The following is a 27,898-nucleotide window of genomic DNA, read 5'->3' as shown; positions in this document are numbered from 1 at the left end:
TCTTCGTCATCAACCCAACCCATATTCGGCTCACTGCTGAGCTCGAGTCTCCTCTCAGAATGAGAGGGGTTAGGCCAATAGTCTACCACGCTGGCCCAATGCGGATTGGTAGACTTCACACACGCAGAGAATTAAGATAATTCTCTGGTATGCAGGTTTCCTCACGATGTTTTCCTTCACCGATTGAGACACATGATATTTAATTTCTTAAAATGCACACAACTGAAAAGTTGGAGGTGCATGCCCCGGACTGGATTCGAACCCACACCCTCCAGAATCGGAGGCAGAGGTCATATCCACTGGGCTATCACGGCTTTCTAAACTCTTCAGATTTATAATATTAGTATAGAGGGGTTAGGCCAATAGTCCACCACGCTGGCCAAATGCGTAAATTGGCAGACGTCACACACCTGGAGAATTAATTCTCAGGTATGCAGGTTTCTTCACGATGTTTTTCTTCACAGTTTCAGACACATCATATTTAATTACTTAAAGTGCACATAACTGAAAAGATGGACGTGCATGCGCCGGACCGGATTCGAACCTACGCTCTCCAAACCGGAGGTAATATCTACGAGGCCATTACGTATCTCAATAATTTAATAGATATTATTACAATTTAAATATTACCTTAAATATTCTCAACAATCTCAAGGCCCTAAGTACTGAGAGGCCAAAAGAGCCACCTTTTACTTCGGACCACACTACTTCGAAGATAGAACCAGATATGACTACACAGTCGAAGCGGTTAAATGAAGACTCGAAGTAAATCCGCGGCCCGAGGGCATACATTTTCACCCACATCTCCATCATAAATAACCCCAAGAACACAAATTCGGCATAGTCTGAAACAGATATGTGAAAAAAAAAATTTGTTAATCGGTTGGCTATCCCTACAACGTCATTCGAACATTCGAATCGACGGCAAACTTCATATTATCCACTGGGCTATCAGGACTCTTTACTGAACTGAATACTTCTTTTTAATTGTTAAAAGATATCTCTGGAACAACTCAAACTATTTTTAAGGTCTACATGGTAAATCAAGAGAAGTATTAAAGTAAAACAAAAGCATAGTGAATATAAGAATTGTGAGGAGTATCACTTGTGTAAAAGACGATGTAGTGACTAAAATTGAAAAGGTTTACATACGTAGCGAGGATGGATGAAAGAAGACTAAGAAAATACAAAAATAAGGCGATGGCGAATGAAAATGTTATGGTGAACGTTCCTGGACCGAAATCTAGGTCATCACATCACACTAATCACACTAATATTATAAAGGAGAAAGTTTGTGTCTGTGTAAGTGTGTAAGTATGTTTGTTTCTCCTTCACGCTGCTACTGAAGCGATTTGACTGAAATTTGGAATGGAAATAAATTTTACTCTGGATTAACACATCCCGGAAAAGTCCATGGTTCCCGCGGGATTCGTGAAAAACTAAATTCCCCACGGACGAAGTCGCGGGCGTCCGCTAGTTATTAATAAAGCCCAAGTTATTTACGTCCACATATCCGCATCGTACGTATCGGACGCATCGCATCAAACGGATTTTTAATTTTACGGTAGATGAAAACCGTTTGATGCGATCCGTACGATGCCGATCAGTGGTCGCACTTGTATGAATAAAAAAGAATACTAAAATCCATGTGATGCGATGCGTACAGATCTGTTAACACCTGCCTTACTTTAAGAGACGAATCGGTTAACTTGATGATAATGGAAAAGCAGGATCTTGACAAGTGAAAGGACGTGATCAAATACGATAACGAGGCCTGTATAATTTTCTCCATATATTACTTACATAAAAATGAAGTAAGCCACTTAGGTTGTCTATAGTGCTCGACGGCTACGCATATTGTGTTGAACAGCACCAGTACGATAACGAACCAATAAAACCACTGCGTCTTGACCGTATGCCTTATCCAAAAACGAAACCTCTTTTCTGCTCTCCAAAAATCCGCACATTTACCAGGCGGACGTGAGCTTCTTTTCAAATAACCTGAAGAGTTCAAAAATTATATTTAATTATACATTCTAATTATTAATATCAATAATAATTAATTGTACGTTTCTAATTAATATCTAAACAGTAATTAATGTGACAATAACTTCCATTATTTCAAATTTCTGTACTATCCGGCAAAACAAATATACAAAACTATATCTTGTTCTGTATCTGGTCATTTACAAAATTTGATTAGTTCGATTAAATAGAAGGTAATTAATAAATTACCTTTTATTAAGATGTATTTAACAGACGTTAGATTCTCATTCGCACAGATCAATTCGTGGATTGTAAGTAATTGCAGCCAAAATGTTAATATTCTCAGTCATAAATTCATATCGTACAATTTGAATAAAATATTGAAATTCATTTATTTCAAGTAAGTTTAGAAATGCTTATTAAGTTAATAAAATTTACCAACAGCACATATATGATACGAACAGTAATTGGATTTGTGACGGTATCGAAATTCTATCAGTAGTCGTTATCCGATAAAATGTCGCAAATAAATCTCAAGACCGTCTTCAGGGGCCAGTTGCAGTTCTAGTTTAGAATATTATAAATTGGTGTTACGTTTTATGGTAACATTTTCGAGTATAAATAATGAATATCAAGCTGAGGATTCGGATGACAGTGAGGTTACATATTATATTATTGATTAATAATATATGTTTAATATCTAAACAGAAAAGTCTAAAAACATAACTGAAAATTGGGATCGCATAGTTGTTATTTATAAGGGATCAGGGTACGCTATTCCTAAGACTATTTCTAAACTAGATTGACTACTAAGAAGATGAAAAGGAATATTCTACCAGCGTCACGCTTGATCCCATACCTTGTTTTTTCTTTGGAACTGTAAACAACCAACACACAAATAGAGTACGAATACGTATGGAAATGAATGAGTACAAGAATCAAGTTTTGAAAGATAACTACATGCAACATTCAATATTGTACATAGTTTTAATAGAGCTATACGAAATCGTATTACGTTATGTACATAATTTTATAGTATTTTAGAATATAGCTTACTGCTTACTAACATGGACATCATAACATATTGACGGTCAATGTAATAATAAAAAAATATTATAAACAAAATACAGATAAACTAAAAAATCTGACAATGGTACTCATTATCAACAAAAGAAAGGAACTGGTTAAGATTGAAAAATAAACTAATTAAAATGTTCCACTACTAAAACACACACAATACACGGAATAGTATTATACTGACCGTCATCCCCACAGTCTTCATCTTGTTCTTCCTCTTCAGTGTCTGTGCTTTTACTTTTTCCGAGCTTTTTTAACTTCTTTTTCGCGGCTGCTCTTCTTCTTGCTAGAAAAACTCGACTTTTAATACATTGTGTAATAGTTGATCGCTGATTGTAATTACCATTATTAAGTACTGGACTCAGTTGAAAGAGTTAAAGGGAATTTTAGATGATAAAACAAAGAACTTCATATCCGAGTAATGGAAAATTAGGTATCCATTTATAATAACTAAAGAAAACCTGAATCTCGAGCATTTACAGAGAAGTTCTATCCTATTGTCATATGAATTACTACGCTGTTTTGATTTTTTAATAATGAAGCTATTCAGAACTTGTACACAATATTAATTATTACAATATTATTAAAATTAATATGAACCTCCCGTATTTTTTTCGTTACCTTCTATTATGTGCTGTTTCTCTTCCTCTGTCGTCCTCTCTTCTGCTAATATAACTTCTTCTGAAAAAGTTATAACCATTTTACATTTCACTTAGATATGATAGAAATGTGATGATGATCATAAAACCTATGCTTACCTGCTTTACAAATCCACTCAACATAACCGTTAAGTTCTCTCTCTAGCATTTGTTGTCTTCTTAATTTAAGAAATTCTTGTCTATTTTCTACTTTCTCTCTTTCTTTAGCGAACTCACTGGAAATACAGCAGTGTGGTATAGTCTAGCAATGGATTAAATGAAATCTAGCTTAAGGACAATTAATTCATTCAAATATATGTAAAAGATTTTATACGTGACAAGTTTCATTGACATTTTGGATGAATGTAGAGTATAAACTGTAGAGTAGGTACTTTAACGATAAATTTAAAAAGGGAAGTTAAATAATACAGACAGTTTTGCCTAAAACCATACTGGAGATACTACAAAATATAGCACTCGGTGTACCTACTTTTAATGATCAGTGAAAAGGAGCAACAAACGGTAAAACAGTACAGTACTATCTATAAATACAACTACGGAGCCTTAACCCAAGCTTTACACAATATGAGCATCAGACCTGCTTCCGTAATCCAGCTAATATAACCCGTGAAATCTTGGTTAAACATTTGCATCGCCCTTTCCTTTTGGAACTGAGCCCGACGTTCAACACGACCTCTCTCATTAGAAAACTCTCTGCATACATGCATTTTCAAACAACAGAAAGTAAGAAATAAACAAAGATAAAAACGAAAAACAATCAGAAAGTTTTATTAGTAGGAGTCAAAATACTCACCCGCTAAGGACACCGAGAACTAAGTTGAGCATAAAGAATGAACCCAATACTATGAGAGGCACAAAGTAGATCCAGTTAAATGTACTACCTAACGCGTCATTCGTCTGGAACAATAGACATTGATTAGAAAAAGCAATAAACATGTTATGCTTCATTTATTCACCGACAAACGATCTGTGTTAACTGTTGTTGGTCGGTCTACATAAAAGTAGTTATTTTGATGATCGAGGACATAAAATAGAACAAATGCAAGAATGATAATGATAAAAAATTATACCCAATAGAGGATGGCGGTCCAGCCCTCCATTGTAATGCACTGGAAGACTGTGAGCATAGCGAAGCCAATATTGTCGAACGAGGTGATGCCTTTGTTCGGCCCTTCCCACTTTTCCAGGCATGTACTCTTATCATATGTACAAACGTACGCCCCCTGCGGTGCCAGCGTTTCATTATCAGCATTACACGGCGTCGGATTGTCGCCATCGTTCACTATTTCATCTGTAAATTGCAAGATTATAACCTTAGAAATCATCATTGTTTTATAATTTTCAATACCAAAAAGTTTGTGCATAACTACGATCTCACTTTTATTTATTATGTGATGATCAGTCTAATTTGATATTGGACTAATAGGGATACAATTATAATCACCGCTTACGTTTTTTACGTATAATTTAAGCAACAGATCGTTGCTTAAATTATTATTAATTTGGTTAGCGAGATCCTTTGTGTAGATGACGTTTTAGATAATACAAATTTCTAAATTGATCCCATCTGGGACCCAACCTAATGGGATTGTTTAGATAAGTACTGGAGGGTTTAACATTGGAGATGAATAAAGATGAGTGATATTCACATTATAGAGTTTAGCTATACTTACTAATATCTTCTAAGTTATAACAAGTCTTATGTAGCGCCCCAGAATAAAACTCGAGGCCTATGATAGCAAATATGACGATTGCAAAAAGCACCAAAAGGCCAATCTGCAGCAACGGAGCCATCGCCTTGATGATCGACTTCAATACAACTTGCAAACCTGCATTAATAATTGTATTATAGTATAGATTTAGACGAATCTGGATGTATTTCATTTTATTGATGAAACGCAGTTGTCACGCGTATAAATGATATTATGGAAAAGATGATAATAAATACCTTGAAAATTTTGATTAAAATTAAATATTAGTGTCGATGATGTAATTAATTTTAAGCCAATTTTTATATAAATGTAAATTTGCGAAGGATGATTCATTTTAAAATAATTATAATAATATAATATATAAAGTTGATGTTAAAGTCAAAAATACGACAACTAATTATAATAGAAAAATAGTAATGACTGAAAAATAAACGATACAGTATAACATTAAAAAGGCTGCAAATGGAAAATTTTACGGTGATCGTGCACAAAAACATGTGATTGTGCTGATGCATAATTTGGACTCGAAAAAAATTGACAATTATTTTAAACTACTATAATTTTTTAATTTAACTAAGCAAAGTATCAATACTTCGCTCAAATGACAATGTAGAATTTAAGGACACACCAGATTTTGCCTTAATGGTTTAAGTTAAAAAGTGAATTGTTTACACAAATTATGCAACAGTTTGAGATAGTGAAACTACGAATGCTAAACTAAGAAAGTTCTAGAACTCACTAGGAACGCCCGATACTAATTTAAGGGGCCTCAGCACCCTAATGGCACGCAAGGTCCTGAAGTCGACGTCTGCGGGCGCGATTGGCAGCTGCGTGATGATACTGCCGAACACATATCACTCGATACTATAGCCTGAACTAGCAGCTAACTTAATAATAAAATGACTACAAAGGAATATGCTCGTGAAAGGCGCATCTACTAAATGAATAACTATAATATTTTCTGTTTTCAAAACCATATTCCTATCTTTAGCAACAAGAGTCACTAGCTTATCAACTACAATCTAAGTTGTTTCTCTAGTTACGTTGGTAATTAAACTAATCACATGTTAAAAGTTTACAAAATTTAAACTATGACATAATTATTTATTCACACCTAAATAATCGTGTTTAGCTAAATTCTTACGTAAGAATTTTATTTGAAAAATAACACAATACACAATGTAACAAATGTTATCTATTAAATATGCAACACGTAATCGAAATCCAAAGTACATTTAGCATCGACAATAAATCACAAAAAATCGAAAACCACTCAGCTATAACGATTCTCATAATGGCAAGAAATCGATGCTACGTTCTCTCACTAAGGAATGTAAAAATTCTATTTCCAAAACTAGCTCTGTGTTATCTACGTCAAAAAAGTTCCATCGACCACATCTAGCCAGAATGTTCTATACAATATAATAAGGTTTATTGAACTTTTCGCCAATTACTGTGAATTACTTGGTATCCGCGAGACGAGCTTCAGCGGTCGAAGCACTCTGAACGAGCGCAGCATCCGCAGGTCAACGTCCACGTTGTATTCGGCGAAAATCGTCATCGACCTAGTTTTTGTCATCGAACAATTCAGTAAGAAACCCTTTCTCACCTATCATACTATCAAAATGCCTTATAAGTTCATTTCAATTAAATAGAATTGAATGTTTACTTTAAAAGGAATTTTTTATTCCGTTTTTGTGACATTCATGCATGCCAATTTGAAATCCAATTTTTATCGATAGTACAAATTGCGATAGTATAGCACAATTTTTGTAATTCAATACAATTGATTTAAATAAGATAAATGGTCCACTTACCCGGTAACTACAACGAAAAAATCCATGATGTTCCAAATGTTTCTAAGATAAGAACCTCTGTGTAAAACAAAACCTAAGGCTAAAATTTTTAACGAGGCTTCTACACAAAATATTCCTAAAAAGTACGCCTCGGTCTTTTCCTGTAACAAAAAAAAATCAAATTAGTAAAAAGATCGTCTTTCAGAAGACGACACGTCTATTATAAACTATAGGTCTATTACATAGGTATATAAGCTTAGGTGGTCGGGAAAAAATATTCTATATATTTTTATAAAGAATATATAGAAATATTCTATATAAAGTTAATAAAGTAAAGCAAGGCTGCCTAAAGTCGTATCACGGGATAAGTTATACCCGGAAATATTACAGAAGGTATTATTTATTACTTTATCAACACGTAATCGGAATCCAAATAAACCACCACCGATAGAAGCAACTTAGAAAATTATGGGCCTATTCACGGTTGAAATCATACCAGGACCACGATCATCAGAAATGAAGAAACATCTGCAGGGAGAGCGAGAGAAATTTATTCCCTTGGAAGTAGTTAAGAAACCTTACCGTACATTATGGACAGTATTAATAATATTATCGTGTATTTGCGGGGACCTAATGAAAAGATAATTCTAATTTTATGAGACGAATATCTTAGCATTCCATGGATTCACCGTGCGGATGCCGGGTCCATCGCGTGGTAGAGAGAAGAACTCCGAGCAGAGTCCTGAACTTGTGACTACGGGATGTAGGGTTAAGGAATTCCTTGACGATCGATCAACACACCCCGTTCTCTGCTCGTGTTGTTCTCCCTGCCTAGCCAAATTTGGTAAGATTTTCCGAATATCCAAAGATATGAGGAGAGAATGTATTTGTAATATAACGGGTGTGAAAAATATCTGTCTCTTTAAGGAACTAGTTATGTATGAACCTGTATTTTAGGTGACAGACGAAAGTACTTCCCTTATGGTTAAATTGTTGTGATTTTCTTTCGGAGTCTATCAAATACACAATTAGAAAAGTTGCGTTGATTATAAAAATCAAAGAATGAAAACAATTTAATAAACATTCAAATTAAATTTTAGTCCAAGCATTATTTACAAGATTTAAGGCCGGTATCACCACTTTCTCGTAAGTGTTGGATAGTCTACACGTACCTACTCGTAAGTTAAAAAGAAGACATAAAATAAGTGAAAACATTTTTTTTGTCAGATGAGACATACAAAAAACATTGAAGAACGCGCTATCCGAAATTTATAAGAAAGTGGTGAAACCGCCCTAAGGCTACTAAAGCCCGAATAGATGTTAGACCTGAATTATATTAGACCTAATGATATCTATCATTACATTTATAACAGATCTGAAAACTGTCAGAAACGTTCGTTATGTTGCACTTTTCTTTTACTTGAAAACATCTCGTATTTTATATTTGTAGAGTTCTATCTGATATAAAGTAAACTATTCTTTATGTTTTAATAACGTAAGGTAACTAGTTAACTATAGATGGCGCTAGTAGTTCTATAGAGCGCGCTGCCGAGTTGTGTTATTCTTATAGATAATAGCCGCTTGAAAATTTTGTTATGTTAACGCTCTTAAGGAGTGTTGCTCTGTTTATAGGAATTTTTGTGTTGTAAAATGTTAATCTAACATTTTGCACTGCTAGTAAAAATAATAAACAACATAATATAATTCATTAATTTACTGATATCACTAATCAAAGATTCTAATTTCTAGTTTCTTACAATCATTTATAAGGTAAGGAGGAATTTTTTGTATGTAAAGAGTAACGAATAAACTCAAATACTACTGAAATACACCGATTTAAATATTCTTTCACAAATGGAAAGCTACATTATAAGTGACTAACATAGAGTCGTCTAGACTAAATTTTAACCCCTAAATCTCTCGGGATACATGCGATACAAGAACTAGTTTTGTCGTATTTTATTTTTATGATTAATGTGTATTTTTAACTAGGCTATATTTAGATGCAAGACTATGACCAAAAAAGACATTTTCATTTCTCATACTCGGAAAGTAGTGTTGTTTTGATCTGAGTATTGGGTGGAAAATGCTGCTTCCCTATACAGGGAGGGAATAATTCATACAAATTACTTCCCACCTAAGGGCCGGAATGAACTTTAAAATAGAACTGCTGTCATTAGCTGTGAAGAGTTTTATGTTTTTTTTTTATTTGTCCCCAACTAAATTCGGAGACAGGCAAAGATTGTTGACCATAGAGCCTGTTCAGACGTCAATGAAGTTCTAGAGAAAAACTTTTATGTAAAAAGTAAAGTAATTATAAAAAAAATGTTACGGCCATGTAAGTTTCTAAACAGCCAGTGTAAATTTAGCGCAAACTTCTTAATCGGAATAAGCCGCAACAATAACGTGTTGAGTTCCCTAAATAAAATTTAAAAAGTCGACATAAATTGGCGGGATACTAATTTGTTTCATAACAGTGACGGAGTTTAAAAAAAAAAGATAATGATTAAAAATATATTGACAATTAATTTTAAATATTATATATTATATATATAGTATTTAACATTAAAAAAAATCTAAACTGACTTTTGTTTAAAGTTATTTCCGAACGACTATTTGCCGTCTCATTTCTTCTCGCGCTTTCTCTCTTTCTCTCTCCCCAAGATGGTGGATTAAACAAGACGTTTTTAAGGTGCATAGTGCTATCTAAAGGTTCATTTTAAAAACCATACAAATGTGAACCAGTATTTTTTTTATTGCAATAAGCAATATAGGTATTCCACCAAAGGAAAAGTGAATTCTATAACAGAAGGTAAAGCAGTCGTCCAATTTGACGACTGCTTTACCGACGTTCCAAGAGCGGGCCAAATAAATAGACAATAATTATAATTTCCTCGTAATCGAAATGAAATTTCCTCATATTCGAAATGAAAAGTAGAGTGTTTAACATGGGTAAAAGAATCAATTCCTACTCGGACTATAGCCGCACTCGCTACGCTCGTGCGTCTAAATACCTCGAGAATTGATTCTTTCCACCCTTGGTTAACAATCTACTATTCTGATTGTGTATTTGACGTGACACTTCTATACATAAGCATATCGTGTGAGACTCTGATCTCGACTTGGAGGGACATTGAGTCTAGAAAAACCATCTTGAGAATCCAGTCACCCGAATCAAATAGTGGTTGCGGCTGGCAACTTTTACAAAAGGATTTTCAAATGATGTTTTCGAATGACCGTACCACACCATTTTTTGATAAATTTTGGATATCTTATTCACAAGTTCTGTTTTTGTTATTTGACATATACAGTATACATCTAAATGCATACATAGTGACATATACGTTGTGCCTACATAGAAGCATTCACACGTAGTTAATAATTCCAAAAAAACGTACACCGTTTATACGTTTAAGTGAATATAAAACCGTGTGAACGTATCTAGTCTTAGCCCTCATTTGCACGAGAGTTTTTTAACGAAAAAGCGTTCAAATACAACAAATGCATTCCCAAGTACCTATATGTTTATTTATTTATTTATTTATTCGGAAGCCAACGTTGTATACAAAAAAAAAACTTATGACTAATTAAACATAACATGCATTAAAATGTAATATGCTACATTGTACACCCCACTTATAGGCTAACTCAACATGCGTTTATTTTAATACAATTCTTAATTTACCATTAAAAACAAGAGAAACAAAAACTAAATCTACCTACCACTAAAAATAAAAAAAAAAGAAACTAAATGAAAGAAAGAAAAAAAAAATGTAATTACAACAATAATAATGGGAATTAACAATAAGTAATTACATTTAAAACAAAAACAGAATGCATTTAAAGTACATTATTCTTCGACATATGTTTTTTAACTTTACTTTTAAAAGAATTAGAACCGCTATTGAAAATATCCAGATTTGCCATTTTAAAAATATTATTATACGATCTCACTATTCTTTCAATAGGAGCATTTCTCCCCAGATTAGTTTTTGTGATTCTTGGCCTAAAAGTTAGTTTATTTTTAATGTGAGATCTAGCATTTTTATTCGGCACAGCAAGTTTTACCCTATTCAGCAACTCCGAGTTATCTATTTTAAAATTAACAATTTTGTGCAAAAAACAAAGGTCTATCAAATCTCTACGGTTAGATAGTGAAGCCGTTTTATAAAATTTTAAGAGATCATCATACTTGGTTCTTTCCTTCAATATTTTATCTTTAAATGCTAAATGTCGTAAAAACTTTTTTTGTACTCTTTCAATTCTATCCTTATGTACTTGATAATACGGATTCCATGCTACTGAACAGTATTCAAGTCTACTTCTGATCATTGTATTAAATAAGGCTAATTTTGTTGATGAATTTTTAAATTCTTTTGTATTTCTAATAATAAAACCTAATAACTTGAGAGATTTCCCTACCAAACTATCTATGTGTGGTATGAAGCTCAATTTATTATCTAATGTAATCCCAAGATCTTTTATAATTTTAACATCTTCCAATATATTTCCATTTATACTGTAATTGAACTTGAAATTCTTAACCTTACGACTGAAAGTAATACTGAAACATTTTAAATGATTTAATTTTATATTATTATTATAACACCAATTAGAAAGTCTATCTAAATCTTTTTGCATGTTTTTAGAATCATTCATGTCTTTTATTTTCGTATAAATTTTGAGGTCATCAGCGTACAGCTGAAATTGGCAATATTGAAAACAAGTTCTAATATCATTGATAAATATTCCAAATAATGTAGGCCCAAGGTTGGAACCCTGTGGCACTCCAGAAGTAGCAATAAATGTTTTTGATTGATAGCCTCCAATAACAACATTCATTTCACGATTCATTAGATATGATTCCATCCAATTGATAACATTTCCACAAACACCATAACCGATGAGCTTCTTTATCAATATACAGTGATCAACAACGTCAAACGCTTTAGAAAAATCTGTATAAACACAATCAAGTTGATCAGTATTATCTAGTGCTTCAGTAATGTCATCTATAAATAATGTTAAATTTGATATAGTTGATCTTTTTTTTATGAAGCCATGTTGATTATCTATTAACAGTGATTTAAAATGCCAACTTAGTCTCTCACAGATTATTGATTCAAATATTTTTGAAAATACCGATAATATACATATTGGTCTGTATTTTGTTATATCCTTCCGATCTCCACATTTAAAAACAGGCACTACTCTAGCCATTTTCCATATACTTGGAAAAATACCATCACATAAAGATTTATTATAAATAAGAAATAATGGTTTCGATAAACTTAATGCACAGCTATAAACAAAATGTGGTGGTATATTATCGGGGCCAGAACCTTTGTTTATATCTAAACATTTTAATTTCTGTAAAACTTCTTTCTCCTTTATACTTATGTTATTTAATTGTGAGCTATAACTAGAATTTACAGTACTATCAAATTGTGTTAATTGACTCTTAGACGATACAAAAATATTTGAGAAGTGGATTGCAAACTGATTACAAATATCTGACCCATTGGAAAATGAACAATTATTATTTGTCATTATCGCAGGATAATCACATTTATTATTACGCAAGTTTTTTACATACGAATGAAAAAAATTTGGATTCACCTTTATACTATACTCTACGTTTTCTAAATAGTTTTTATATTCCATATTTATAATAACTTCACACCTATCACGTAATAATTTAAACTCAATTTCGTCTAACGGATTGTGGTATTTCTTATATCTGATTCTATATTTGTTCTTCTCCTTCAATCTTTTAATTAGGTTTTTCGAATACCAAACCGGATATCGCGAGTTATTCTTAACTTTTTTCTTTGGAACATATTTTTCAATTATTTTACGTAGCTCAGCATAAAAAATATCTGTCATTACACTAACGTTATCACAATCCTTAAACAATGTCTCCCAATTAATGTTTGTAAGATATTCATTTATTTGCTCATAGTCTGCTTTCCCAAAGTTGTATCTTGTAATCGAATTTGGAGTTAATAAGGTATCTTTAAAATCAAATTCCAAATCAATGTCTAATGGCGGATGATATTTATCAATTGAGCATGCAGAAAAATCACTTTCATCTATTTTCACACAGCCAAAAGTACTGAATACAAGATCTAGAATCTTGCCAAATGCATTCTTTATGTTATTATACTGACCTAAATTTGTTAAAGCCGTAAAATTATTTATTAGAGTAATAGCTGGACCAGTGTTAGTCGGCACCATTTTTTTTAAATCATTAATGTCACTATCCCATTTTATAGAGGGTACATTAAAATCCCCAATTATAATTGTTGGCAGCTGTTCGTTAATTATTATACGTTCAACATTTTGCGTAAATACTTCAAGTGTGTCATATCGCAGTGGTGAAGGAATATACACCGCACATATTGATATGGTTTTTGATCCAAATACCAAATTAACCCAAAGATCTTCATAATTTGTCTCCCAAGAATTAACTCTGTAACATCTAAACCTTTTTGATACCGCAATCAAAACTCCTCCACCATCTAACTTATTAGTAACACTAGACTCACGATCTCTACGAAAAACACTGTATCTGCTGTCAATAAATTCATTACTTGATACTCCACTGTTAAGCCAAGTTTCAGTCAACACTAAAATATCAAAATCTGTATTAAGGATAGCTAAATATATATCATTTGTCTTTGTCCTTATTCCTCTTACATTTTGATAGAAAATTTTTAAACTGAACATAAAACCAAATACTATACACACAATAATAATACTGCATAAAATAAATTAGTGAGAATAAAAAATATAAATATTATGTTAATTTAGCTAAAGTTTCCTTTGACTTCACCAATACAATGTCACTCGAAATTGTTTTTCGCAAGAAAATATTACCGTTACGCGACCAAACAAAACGATATTGTTTTTCCTTGGCAAAAATACGCGCTGCAGCGAAAATATCTTTCGACAACGAAGATAAGTGCTCAGATATAAATACTGATTTTTTTTCACCAGAAATACCTAAATGTGCTGTGTTCAATTTGTCTTCCTTATTAGATTTGTTATAATTGATAACACCTGCCAGAAATCTATCTCTTTGAAAAGGGGAGCTGAATTTAACAATCACAGATCTAGGTCTTGGTGAATCTTTATTTATTTTTGCAACCCGAGTGCACTTAGCTATACTCCCTTCATGCACTGGCACGTTAATTATTCTCCCTATCTGTTCTACAGTTTTAACTAGGTTTTCTCCTTTAAACTCCGGTAAACAGTGAACTTCAATATTATTAGATCTAGCCTCTTTGTCAAGTATATTAATTGTGTTTGTGTGACTAATTAATTTTTCTCTAAGATCTATGTTGTCTTTTTTTAAAATTGAAATTTCTTTTTTAGCCTCCCCTAGCTCTTGTTTTACTGTATCGTACAGGCCTGATAAATAATCTATGGACGACTTTATGCTATGTAGGCTGCTTAACTCTTCACGTATTCTTTTCAACTCAATGTTAACTGTCTGAGAGATAAATTCCGTCACCTCTCTTCTTATGGCCGATAGCAAAACTTCGTTTGAGTCTGACGCAATGTCAATTGATTTGACCGCTATATTGCTTTCCGATGTTATCGTAGTTGTTGGTATTTTAGTCTTGCATGTCGGGCAAATCCATTGTCCTCGAAGTATAGGTGACTTGGCTCCAGACGTTACAATACAGTCAAAATGACATTGCGTATGACACTTTACGCATTTTATTCTTTTTTGCGTAACTAACACACTATTCTTGCATACGTTACATTCATTAGTCATGTTTTAAGACAGTAAATTTGTGTATAATTAATTATATAAGAAAATAATAATAAATAAATAAATAATATATATATACCTACTACCATGACCTGATACAAAATTTGAACCTAATACATATATTATATACAAAGTTTTAAAACATTACCGTTGTACAAAAAAATAAAATTAATAATAATTGATTTGAAGAATACGGAATACAACAATACAACAGCTGGGATCGAACTCTGGTCTAATAATATTTTCCTCTTAGCATTATACAAAGTTTTAAAACATTACCGTTATACAAAAAAAAAAATAATAATAATAATTGATTCGAAGAATACGGAATACAACAATACAACTAACCTAATACATAATTTGAACCTAATACATATATTATATACAAAGTTTTAAAACATTATCGTTTTATAAAAAAAAAATAATAATAATAATAATTGATTTGAAGAATACGGAATACAACAATACAACAGCTGGGATCGAACTCTGGTCTAATAATATTTTCCTCTTAGCATCGCACCGATACTTCAACTTAGGTATATTGTTTGCAATAAAACCGGTTTCTAGCGGCACTTGTCGCGCGCGACTCTTGATGTAGATGTGGGTATTATCAGATTTTCTAACTCAATGTTGCAGTTTCAATGAATTACTGACTGGTGACAATTTTGCGTTGTTTATTACGTAAATTGCTTAATATTGTTCTTTTGTAAATTTATATTGAATTTGTGTTTTGTGGTGACCTTCTTACGCTTTTCTGGAATACTGTTCAGTTTCTTTTGTATCTGGAAGTTTCCTTTGTTTACGTAAGTATTGCAGTGATGATATTTTGTATAACACTTTCCTCCTGCCACTATTTATATCCAAAAAATATTTTCACAGCAGCGTTGCAAAGTTTATAATATAGTTCTCACTTCACTGATATTTTTGTCGTATTATTTAATTTTAAAACATTAATATTTACGGAGCTTATATATCACACGATAGCTTTTTTAAAACACGACACCTTTTTATCGAGCAGTGTTGTATTTGCAATTTTGGGCGTTGGAAATAGAATTGGTGAAGGGCAATATTTTACTGCAATAGTTCACATTTATAATGAATCGATACGCTAGAAGGTTAGTACTATAAATTCTGGAGCATTATCAATGCACAAGCATTACCTGGTTCAACAACACATCAAGAACGTAAAGATGTGTCAACGTTGGGTTTTAACGTATCGCTTTTTTAACTCACGTGCGGATGAGGACTTACAGCCAGTTTCTTCATGTAAAGCTAAAGTAACAGTAAAAGTAGTAAGTAGTAAAGAAGACTTTATTTTTCAGTGAATAAGACCGTCACTTTTGATTTATGACGTTACTTTGACTGTTACTTGCGATGAAGAAACTGGCCGTTAGTGATGGCAAGTCTGGATATGTGAGTACGTGTGTTAGCAAATATGTTCACTGTATTAGGGAGGCTCACCAGATTCTGTGCTAAGATGGTCTTATCGCCGTTGGGCAGATGCTCTTCCAGCGCCAGCACCACGCAGTTGGCGATGATGGTAAGCAGCACCGCGTACTCGAAGGGCGGCCACTCGATGATGAACTTTGTATACCTGGAATTGTGACAGATGTTCTATCAGTATAAAGGTCAACGGGCACCAAGACATATACAATAATATAAAATTTACCGCGGCTAGTTGCCTCGACTGGTGTCAGTATAAATTTTACCAAATCACCGAGGCTAGTTGCCCCGACTGGTGTCAGAAGGGCTGGCTCATTATTTGCGCAAAGGGTCAGCTTGGCTGTCCAGCGCGGAAATACAGCCAGTATTCTTGCCATCATTCCACGTGGGCATGATTTGTATAGTTATTAGGTTAAGTTAGCTTAAGTTCCTTAATGAATTCTTTCTCATTAAAAAAAAAAGAAAAATTATACAGGCGGTACAGATATTTTTAAATTTTTATTTAGGATTTATATTTCAGTCCTATTGTTAGAGTTCTAATAGATAGAATAGGTACTTTATGTCAGTCCTATTGTTACAGATCTAATAGATTGAATAGGTACGATAGGATATCTTAGTTTACGTTATTAAGAGTCGCATTATTGTCAGATTTCCAGTGGATGGATACCACGACCTGGATGCAGAATTCAGGGTCACTACTCACTTGGTCAACAAATAACAATAGTAGACATAATGGCAATCATGTCATCTATACTAATATAAAGCTGAAGAGTTTGAAAGAGTTTGTTTGATTGAACGCGCTAATCTCAGAAAACTACTGGTCCGATTTTAAAATTAAAAATTCTTTTAGTGTTAAATAGCTCATTTATCGAGGAAGGCTATAGGCTATATATTATCCCCGTATTCCTACGGGAACAGGAACCAAGCGGGTGAAACTGCGCGGCGTCAGCTAGTCAAATCATACAATAAAAGCTGTTGTTATGACATTTTGCATTAGAATCGGCTTCTTTATTAACCTGTAACTTTTACACTGTAAGAAATCGTGAAATAATTAAAAGTGGGGTTTATCGCAATAATTTAAATCTAGTTTGGTTATTATACGCATTTTTTGACAAATCTGCTGCCCTATTTTTTCTCTCATTTATTTATTACTTCTTTTTTTTTATAGAAACACAAACAATAACAACTGCCCTATTTATTATTTTGGTCTTTATTATCAACCTATTAATACAAACATCAAATCAATTGAGAAATGTCTTCTAGGTACCTACCGTATGATATCCACCAGAATCTCAATTTCGTATTAATTAACTAGAATGCGTCAATTATAACGAATTGGCCTGCTGCATAGAGGATCCACTAGGAATATAATAATATTTTAAATATTATCATGAAAGATAATTAACGATTCAGTATGATTAATTAGTTAAATTAATTAAGAATTATTAATTTATTAATGACACAAACTGCCAAGTGCAAGTGCAAACAGGGTAGATTATATTGTGTGCTTCTTAGGCGTACAGGTACGATGCACGGCTGAATACGAGTAGGTATATTTAAAGGGAAGATGTTATGTCAATTTATGCTCCGTTAATGAGAATTGAGTCATTATTGTGAGCGTTAAGGCCCCTGCCTATCACACGTTGAGCTTATAATGCATTTATAAACATATCATTTGCAAGCTTTTCTGATGAGTCTATCAGCAAGTTAATGTATTCATTGCAAAGTTATGTGCGAAAACCCGACACGAAAAAGGGGGGGTATACGTTTTACGTGACTGTCTGTGTATTTTTAAATCTTCTAAACGAATGGATCGATTATGATGCTTTTTTGTAAAAAAGCTGAGCTATAAACATATTCTATTCTAAGCTGTTAACGTCATTAATCCGATAAGCCAATCCGAAGATATTATCTGCGTTTGTATATAGTGACGGAAGTAATTTCCAAGATAAAGATTGAAGTTTTAGTTTATTGCAGAAATTAAGAAACGTGAACGAAGACGCTTAGTAGTCGTCGTTATCAAACCATATTCGGCTCACTGCTAAGTTCGAGTCTCCTCTCAGAATGAGAGGGGTTAGGCCAATAGTCCACCACGCTGGCCCAATGCGGATTGGCAGACTTCACACACACAGAGAATTAAGCAAATTCTCTGGTATGCAGGTTTCTTCATGATGTTTACCTTACTGTTTGAGACACGCGATATTTAATTTCTTAAAATGGACAACTGAAAAGTTGGAGGTGCATGATCGGATTCGAATCCACACCCTTTGGAATCGGAGGCAGAGGTCATATCTGCTGGGCTATCACTTACCTTTATTACTCGCTGATAATGTATCGCTTAGTAGTAGGTACTAAACACTAATTGATGTCCCAGACATCTACTGAATTGACCTTGCTATGAATATTTAGGTAAACATCGTTTCACGGCGCATAATATGCCCACAAAGAGAGTTGACTACATAACACTGTTTTCAAAATGCATGGGAAGAACAAGGTGCTTGTTAAATATGTATTAGACATTATGAGAGACAAATGAGGTGTTTTCACAAACCAAGTGGGCACCTAATGACTGTTAGCTGTGTAGGCTCTCTAAGAGCCGGGAAATGTTTTTACTAGGGTTCCGTATCCAAAGAGTATATACCCAGTGAATATGACCTCTGTCTACGATTTCGGAGGGTGTAAGTTTGATTACGGTCCGGGGCATTCACCTCCAACTTTTCAGTTGTGTGCATTTTAAGAAATGAAATATCACGTGTCTCAAACGTTGAAGGAAAAACATCGTGTCGAAACCTGCATAATAGAGAATTTTCTTAATTCTCTGCGTGTGTGAAGTCTGCTAATCCGCTTTGGGCTATCGTGGTGGAGTATTAACCTAACCCCTCTCATTCTGAGAGGAAACTGGAGCTCCGGAATGATCCGAATATGGGTTGATAATGACGATGAATAACCCAAAGGGTAAAACGGAACGGGAGACACAGTTAACCGTCTGTCCGTCCTTCTGTCATCAGGCTGCATCTCAAGAATAGAATGATTATGGTTATGTGTAAGTTAAGTAACAACAAAATACTAAAAAAAAAAACAGAAATAATAGACATTTAAGGGGGCTCCCATACAACAAACGTGTTTTTTCTATTGCTCGTTTTTGCTCGATGTTGGTAACGGCAGCAGATAGACGTTTGAAATATTCATGGAATATTTCAAACGTCTATCTGCTGACAATAATTTATATTAAAATAAAATTATTGTTTAACAGGAAGGCTCCAACAACATACAACAGACAAGATTTGATTTGCCGTTTTTAAATATGTACAGAACCTTTCGTGCGTGAGTCCAACTCTCACTTGGCTGGTTTTATTTCTAAATACGCTAAGAAATATTTTTTTTGTTTTTATTACTATAGTAAAGATGTTTACTTATAAAATTATTGTAAAGATGTAAATATTAAATGATGAAATTGTCATTTGAATTAATTTAATAACACATATTTAATAACAAATTGGCAAGATACATTTACTATCTACATCTACCGACCACCTGTATATATATACGTACGCATGTATCTGCAAATAAATAAATTGATTGATTGATTGAAAGATTTATTGCATCATATAGATTTGCACTAAAACACAACTTTGTAATAAATATGAGGAACTCCCAACAGACCTTGTCCTGTCTAGAACGTTGATTTGATGGATTTTTGATTATTCGATTATATTTTGATTTGAAAATTATGTAGACGCGATCTTACCGGAAATTAAAGCTACCGGTCTGACCGGAGCCTTAAGTTTGTAGTCCGGGAATCGTGACAGAACGGGAATTATTCTATGCAACATCAAGAGTAACAAGTTAAAATTTAGAAAAAAAATTTGAGCCGTCACGGAAGTTTTTGTTTATCGCAGAAATTAAGAAACGTGAACGAAGACGTTAGTAGTCTTCGTTACCAACCTATATTCGGCTCACTGCTAAGCACGAGTCTTCTCTCGGAATGAGAGGGATCAGGCTAATAGTCTACCACGCTGGCCCAATGCAAATTGGCAGACTTCACACACGCAGAGAATTAAGAAAATTCTCTGTAGGTTTCCTCACGATGTTTTTCTTCACCGTTAGAGACACGTGGTATTTAATTTCTTAAAATGCACACAACCGAAAAGTTGGAGGTGCGTGCCCCGGATCGGATTCGAATCCACACCCTCCGGAATCGGAGGCAGAGGTCATATCTAGTGGTCTATACCATCTTTACTGTGGCTATACCTTGCAACAGGTTAAAATTTAGAAAAAAAATGTGAGTCATCACGGGACGCCTGGCAGATGTGAAACATCGACATTATTTTGTAAAAGTTAACACTGTATACACTACGGAGTATACACTATAGGTATCCGAGCTCAGTGTAGCGAGAGAGATGGCTTAACGCCGGATCAAGTGGGAGAGAATCGCACAGTCGATTGCGCGACGCGTCGCCACACCGTACACACTACTGCATATAGACTGTATATATATACCTACGTTAAAATAGGCTGATAATTATGAGCAAGATTTGCATTTCCATCATTTAACAGCGCGGTTTGGCGTCAAACAAAAAAAAATCGGCTGTCTGTAAAGTCGGTTTACTGACGATAGTTGAACATGACAACGTCATAAGAAAATGCTGATGGAATGGTTGCATTTTTCAAAAGAAAATGTTGTTTTTCTAAAATACTGTTTAAAAATCTTCATAGACCAGAATATACTATATTTTTTGTAAAAAAAGTTGGCAACCCTAGAGTGAGGGAACGACGTCGCATGACGTCATCTTTTTTCGAGTGTGCAGCCAGCGAATTATAAGACGTTGTCACGTCAAAAAGCTTCCTAACATTTTTCATGTAAGGCTCAGACTAAATACATAAGGACTAGTATCGCACCCAAATTCACGAACAAAATTTTCTGCCATTTTCTAAGGAAAATGAGCTTACATTTCATACAAATCTTATACTAAACTAGCAGTTTTTGGTTCGTTTTTTACACCATTTAACTACACAAAAAGGTATTTACACGGAGGTTTTTAACCGATGGACACGATTGTAAACTATGAAACATCGATTCTATAGAGACAGTGTTTATAATCGCAAAAGATCGTTGATCATATACTTTGACAGAAAAATAATGTCTTGCGAGGCAGGTCTTTATCTAATTAGTCTGAGATGTAAGGTTTATTTTTATTTAATTACCTCCGAATTGGGTTTTCGTCGGAGAATATAAAGAGCGAGCTTGGCCCCGGAGTAGCGGGCTGGTGGGCGCCGCCCATGGTATCAGCTGGCGCCGCACGGGCCTGCGCGCCCGCCGCCTCCTGCGCTGCCGCCAACCTGGAATGTGACACGTTCGCATTGAGAAACTGTCGGCTTTTTACCGGATATCTTTACATATTTGTACTTATAATAAATGTGTAGAGAGGTCAATTCTGTACATGTAATATATTTCAAAAATAACTATCAAGGGTTGATTAGTGATCGATTCTGATGCAAAAGATGCAATCAGTAAAATTTTTGTCGGTCTGTCTGTCTGTTTTTCATAATAGAAACAAAAACTACTCAACGGATTTTATCAAATTATAGTATAATTTTCATCACGCTACGATTAATAGCAGCAGAGTGAGGGAAACGTTGGGAAAACTGGAGAAGTTACTCAATTTTTACAGCGATACCACTGTATGGGCTGAATTAAAGAGGTCTTAGGGCGGATGAAGTCGCGGGCATCCACTAGTTTATATTAACATTATAAAGAGAAATTCATTGTTTGTATGTTTGTTTGTATTGAATAATCTGCGAACAATCAGAACCGATTTTAAAAATTCTTTCGATGTTTCGGGAAGGTACTCTATCCCCGGGAGCTATAGACCATATTTTATTCCCGTATTCCTACGGAAATAGGAATATAAAATAAAATTACTTAATAGATAGCAAGCTCAAGGTAAACAATGCATAATCCAATATCATAAAAGAGAGAATTATAAAAATAAGTTAAAAGAAAATGCGAAAGAGAAAAAAACAACAAAACTTAATTGATAAGTAAAGTTATGCAACCAAATGACTGACTGATAGTTGTGATGACCTCACTAAGCTTACCAGTGTGCCTAGTGGGAGTTTTCAATATTTTCATACTGTTACTATCGCGTTGACGTAAAACGTAAACACAAATTTATATGGAATTGAAACAGTTGTGCAGTAGTGCCACTAGATGGCGCTGTTTCAATTCCTTAAACATTCGCGTTTACGTTAACGTGATAGTAACATTATCAAACTGCCACTAGGTCCTTAGTAGCGTCGTATAAACATTGCTATGTAGGTACTTCATGAGACGGGTGTGGAAAATGTATAAAATTATCGGAACACGCTAATGCCCACAGAATATAGAAAACTAGAGAACAAGACGTTCACAAACAAAACACCTAATGCATATAATAACAAGCAGACGATCCGCCGTTTCACCTGTCTAGTTTCCGTTCCCGTGGGGAACATGGGGATGTAGTTTTCTATTGATACAAGAATTTTCAAAATCGGTTCCGTATATCCTGAGATTACCCCTATCACTTTACGAATTCACAAAATTGCTGGACATAGGCTATATTTTATACCTACAGGAACGAAAACTACGTGGCTGAAACTGTATGGCGTTTGCTTCTTGTATGAAATATTAAAAAAAAATACGTTTTATTCTTAGACAAATGAGGGTCTGTTCTATCGATTGTTTTGTAAGTTAAAAACAACGACATAAATTGTTCCAGCAGTTGACTCATATCAAATTTAATATAAACAATATTAATTTCGTATAGTACATGGAATAGGGATCTGAAATATATCGATATTAATTTATATAAGTTAAAGATTTCATATAAAATTTAATTAAAAACAATGTATTTATTCTGTTCTTCCAAACGTCAAAAACGCTGTCGTCCATTTTGTGACATCACGATTTTACTTGATTGAAAAAACGTCAAACTAAGACATGTCCAATTATTGTTTGCTGTTTAGTGTTTACGGGTTGATGTGACGTCATGCTACAGGTAAAATACAGACCATCATGGCTTATAGTGTTTTGGCTCGTAATGTCAAAAAATATTTAAAAATCTATACTAATATTATAAAGTTGGAGAGTTTGTTTGTTTGTTTGATTGAACGCGCTAATCTCTGGAACTACTGGTCCTACTGGTGGTATTTGAAAAATTCTTTGAGTGTTAGATAGCCCATTTATCGAGGAAGGCTATAGGCTATATATTATCCCTGTATTAGTACGGGAACGGGAACCACGCGGGTGAAACCGCGTGGCATCAGCTAGTTATTTATATTTTATTGTAGTAGTAGAACGATAATGAACAATTCAAGACCATTAAAAAAAAGAATCAACTAGCCTCTTATAAAAACCGCAACCCTGTAACTTTGCCGACCAAAAAGAAGCTAACAAATGCATTAGACTAATTAACATCGTTGATATGAGTACATGGCTCAAGTTATGCGTCTCTAGGGCTTCACAGAACGGGCGTTCCCTTTTATCAGATAATTTCGCTTTCCAGTAATTTCGTATCCGTGTACACTTTTTGCCTACTATGACGCTTTTTAATTAAAATCGACTGTGTATTGAATTGGAATTGTAGTACAAGATCCGGGGAACATTTATACAATTCAATAAGAACGGGCCATAGTCCATGTTGTTGAGCCATACCATGTGGTGAAAAATTACTTGGTAATTATTTTTGATTAATTGTTACACCCATACATCCATACTTATAATATTAGTAGGATTAGTAGGATAGGATTTATGTTACCTAAAATCATCACAAAAAGTAATCCGAATTTAATTACTTTACTGTGTGCACACGATTCACTCATTCATTCCCGAACAAGCCGGTTTCCGAAAAGGCTTTAGTACCACAGACCACATCCATACGCTGCGGCAGGTTATACAGAAGACTCACGAGTATAACCAGCCACTATGCTTAGCGTTTGTGGACTATGAGAAAGCCTTCGATTCGGTGGAAAATTCTGGGCTGTGCTAAGGTCATTGCAGAGATGCCGAATTGATTACAGATATATCCAAGCGTTGAAGTGCTTGTACGAAAACGCCACTATGTCAGTCCGTATTCAGGATCAGACTACGAGGCCAATCCAGTTGCAGCGAGGAGTGCGTCAGGGAGATGTGATCTCTCCGAAGCTATTTACCGCCGCATTGGAAGACGTCTTTAAGCTTCTGGACTGGGGCGGACTTGGCATCAACATCAATGACGAGTACATCACTCAGCTGCGGTTCGCGGACGATGTAGTCGTCATGGCACAGACTCTGGATGACCTTAGTACAATGCTCAATGACCTCAGCAGCGTTTCTCAACAGGTGGGCCTGAAAATGAACATGGGCAAAACAAAAATAATGTGTAATGCTCATGTATCGCTCCACCCAGTTATAGTTGAGAACGCTGCACTCGAAATTGTAGACGAATACATATACCTAGGACATATGATCCAGTTAGGTAGGTCCAATTTCGAGAAAGAGGTGAACCGTCGAATCCAACTCGGCTGGGCTGCATTCGGGAAACTTCGCGACATCTTTTCGTCCGAAATTCCTGAGTGCCTGAAGACAAAAGTCTTCGAACAGTGCGTGTTGCCAGTGATGACCTATGGTTCCGAGACTTGGTCGCTAACTATGGGCCTCATAAGAAGGCTCAGAGTCACACAGCGGGCGATGGAACGAGCTATGTTAGGAGTATCTCTGCGCGATCGAATCAGAAATGAGGAGATCCGCAGAAGAACCAAAGTCACCGACATAGCTCAACGAGTTGCGAAGCTGAAGTGGCAATGGGCGGGGCACATAGTGCGAAAAGCCGATGGACGTTGGGGTCCCAAAGTGCTGGAATGGCGACCCCGCACTAGTAAGCGCAGTGTTGGCCGACCCCCTACCAGGTGGACTGACGACATCAAGCGAGTCGCAGGGATTCAGTTGGCTCAGTATCGTGATGTTTGGAAGTCCCTACAAAAGGCCTATGTCCTGCAGTGGACGTCCATCGGCTGATATGATGATGATGATGATGATGATGTGCACACGATTACTTATATGATCCTAATAATATTAAAATCGTACCTATACTATTATTATAAACGCGAAAGGTTGTATGGATGTTTGTTTGGATGTTTGATACTCTATAACGTCGCAACTACTGAACCGATTGGGAATTTGGAATAAAAATAGATTTTAGACTGGATTAATACATAGGCTATATACATAGGCTGGAAAAAGCCATGGTTCCCGAGAGATTTGTGAAAAACTAAATTTCACGCGGACGAAGTCCGCTAGTTACCTTACATATTTAACTATATATAGTCCTTACACTTCCTGAACACTTAGGTAACTGAACATTGTAGACAACATTCAGGTATTATTTGTTAAAACGTTCTTTGTTTAATAGAAAGAAAAAACGTTTATTTTAAAATTGTGCCACACACCACAATGCCGAAGCACTGCAGCGTCCGATGCCTCAACCACCTGAGCAAAGCAAGACCAAAACTCAAGTAGCAGAAGCATCACCACACTGTCATGTTTGGCACAACCTTGAAAAAGGTACCAGCTCAGCATTTTGCTGCATGATCCAAGCTGGAGCACACAGCACTGATTTTCAGCTGATATCCTCATCCAGGTGACGCCGCGACTTATAACTATTACAACTAATAAACGACTAAATTACATTAAGACACATTTTTCCGCCTCAGTTTTGCGCTAGCGTTGTCAGAACTGAACAAAATGTACGTTCATACTACGTCTGTGTAAGAAAAATAAACCGATACGCAAAAATCGGCGACTCATTGTCTGGCTTAAATACCGGGAAAACGCTTGGTTGTTTGTATGAGTTTTCCTAAGTAACCTTTGTTCCAGTTTGTTTTCATTATTGGTTAATTGACCTACATAACTAAACTAGAGAAAATTTGTGTTCAAGTACTTGGATACAAATTTTCTTAAGTCGGATTTGTATATTTTTCTCTTGCTTTGATAATTTTAAAACGAAGGAAGTAACCGCCTCGTTAGTCCAATGATTATGTTTGTGTCTTTGGATCAACGGTATTTCATACTTTAGATATGTTACTTGCCTACAAAATTACCGCAAAAAGTGATCTGAATATAACTACTCCACTGCACAATTTTGTGTTTAATACATTTGTATATTTATTTACATACATAAATATATAATGTTTACAGTTTCTGAATACACAACTCAACATTGAAGACAATATTTAAGTATTATATTAATTGAAATATTCAGTCGAAGCCTTAGTAAGGCTTCGCCTGAATATTTAAGTTAGTATTAATTTTCATGTTTTCTTTTATTTATATTATGTTTTTTTTGGCTGAATAAATGGTTTTATTATTATTATTATTATATCATTTGTGCTGTTTACTATGCGACTCAATGAAATTAATTAATTGTGAATCGCGGCAAACTTTCAAGAGTGAAACGAACTGTTACCCGCACAATCCTACAGGCGTTTCGGTCTTGGTTTGTATCATCACTTACCATCAGGTGTGATTTTAGTCAATTTGTAGAGAGTAAAAAAACAGCATGAAATTATAATCAAGAACTTGACAAACCCCCAAATATTCATAGTGACCCACTTCTTGTATTCAATGTATTCATGTAGCCTTGTTGTATGAAAACAAAGATTCGATGATACTTGTTACATTATAGATTGATCACGCACGATTAGTTCGTGTTCACCGAAAGAACATAATTTTTGTCTTGATATTTTATTGAGTTCTTTGGAAGTGTAAGAAACATAAGGTCCGTGAATTTAACAAAAAAGTAATAAATAACTAATTCAAACACGTACCGAAATGAAAGAAAAGAAAGTACTGCTTCTGAATTATATCCTAAAACCCGTAAAATATCCATTAAAATAACTCCCATCCATTTAAACAAGCCGTCTACATCTCCTGTTGTGTAATTCTTTATGGGTTACTTGGGATAGGCGGGGAGAGTGACTTGAGTGGACTAGGAAAAGGGGAGTGTTTGATATCAGTCAAAGGATCCTTTAACCCTACACACATCGTTCACAAGTGCGTGACTCCACTCAAGGTCATTATCTGCCATTCTAGGGTCTTATTTTGGTTACAGTTTGATTTGTTAATTAAGTTGTCCTGACAAATGTTGTGAATCATAACCTTTGTTCGACATTAGTTTTCTTATTTTTGCAATCACCTTTGAGTCTGTTAAAAAACAGCGAGCAAATATGAACTACGATACCGGTAAGTTTATTTGCCGTGGGTGCGATAGGAGTACCAGCAAAATCTCTTTATTACCCTCCTTAAAGACCTCAATAACAATATACTAAAGCCAAACTTCGTGTGCAATGTTTGTATCATCTACATAATATGATACGTCACACAACACGGTGTGTCTAATCGCTTGTTCGAGAAATTACACCAAAAAAGCG

The 27,898-nt window shown here is 34.6% G+C and overlaps 1 protein-coding gene across 2 annotated transcripts in view; it reads right to left on the bottom strand.

Annotated features, from left to right (window-relative positions):
• Positions 1-27,898, bottom strand: part of LOC112054309 (voltage-dependent calcium channel type A subunit alpha-1) — a 56,128-nt gene that overhangs the window by 23,400 nt on the left and 4,830 nt on the right. The window contains exons 2-14 of one of the 2 annotated variants that reach the window (XM_052881211.1): positions 21,659-21,793; positions 16,472-16,604; positions 7,252-7,391; positions 6,174-6,274; positions 5,396-5,551; positions 4,793-5,013; positions 4,516-4,619; positions 3,822-3,937; positions 3,685-3,744; positions 3,248-3,349; positions 2,846-2,863; positions 1,804-2,001; positions 631-845 (exon numbers count right to left, since the gene is read on the bottom strand). In XM_052881211.1, coding sequence (XP_052737171.1) covers positions 631-845; positions 1,804-2,001; positions 2,846-2,863; positions 3,248-3,349; positions 3,685-3,744; positions 3,822-3,937; positions 4,516-4,619; positions 4,793-5,013; positions 5,396-5,551; positions 6,174-6,274; positions 7,252-7,391; positions 16,472-16,604; positions 21,659-21,793 — 1,699 coding nt within the window. The remainder of the gene's footprint in view (positions 1-630; positions 846-1,803; positions 2,002-2,845; positions 2,864-3,247; positions 3,350-3,684; positions 3,745-3,821; positions 3,938-4,515; positions 4,620-4,792; positions 5,014-5,395; positions 5,552-6,173; positions 6,275-7,251; positions 7,392-16,471; positions 16,605-21,658; positions 21,794-27,898) is intronic. The other variant, XR_008250793.1, reaches the window with a different exon arrangement.

The sequence above is a fragment of the Bicyclus anynana genome, chromosome 4 (genome assembly GCF_947172395.1).
Source record: "Bicyclus anynana chromosome 4, ilBicAnyn1.1, whole genome shotgun sequence".
NCBI lineage: Eukaryota > Metazoa > Arthropoda > Insecta > Lepidoptera > Nymphalidae > Bicyclus > Bicyclus anynana.
This window is presented reverse-complemented; position numbering and strand designations above follow the sequence as displayed.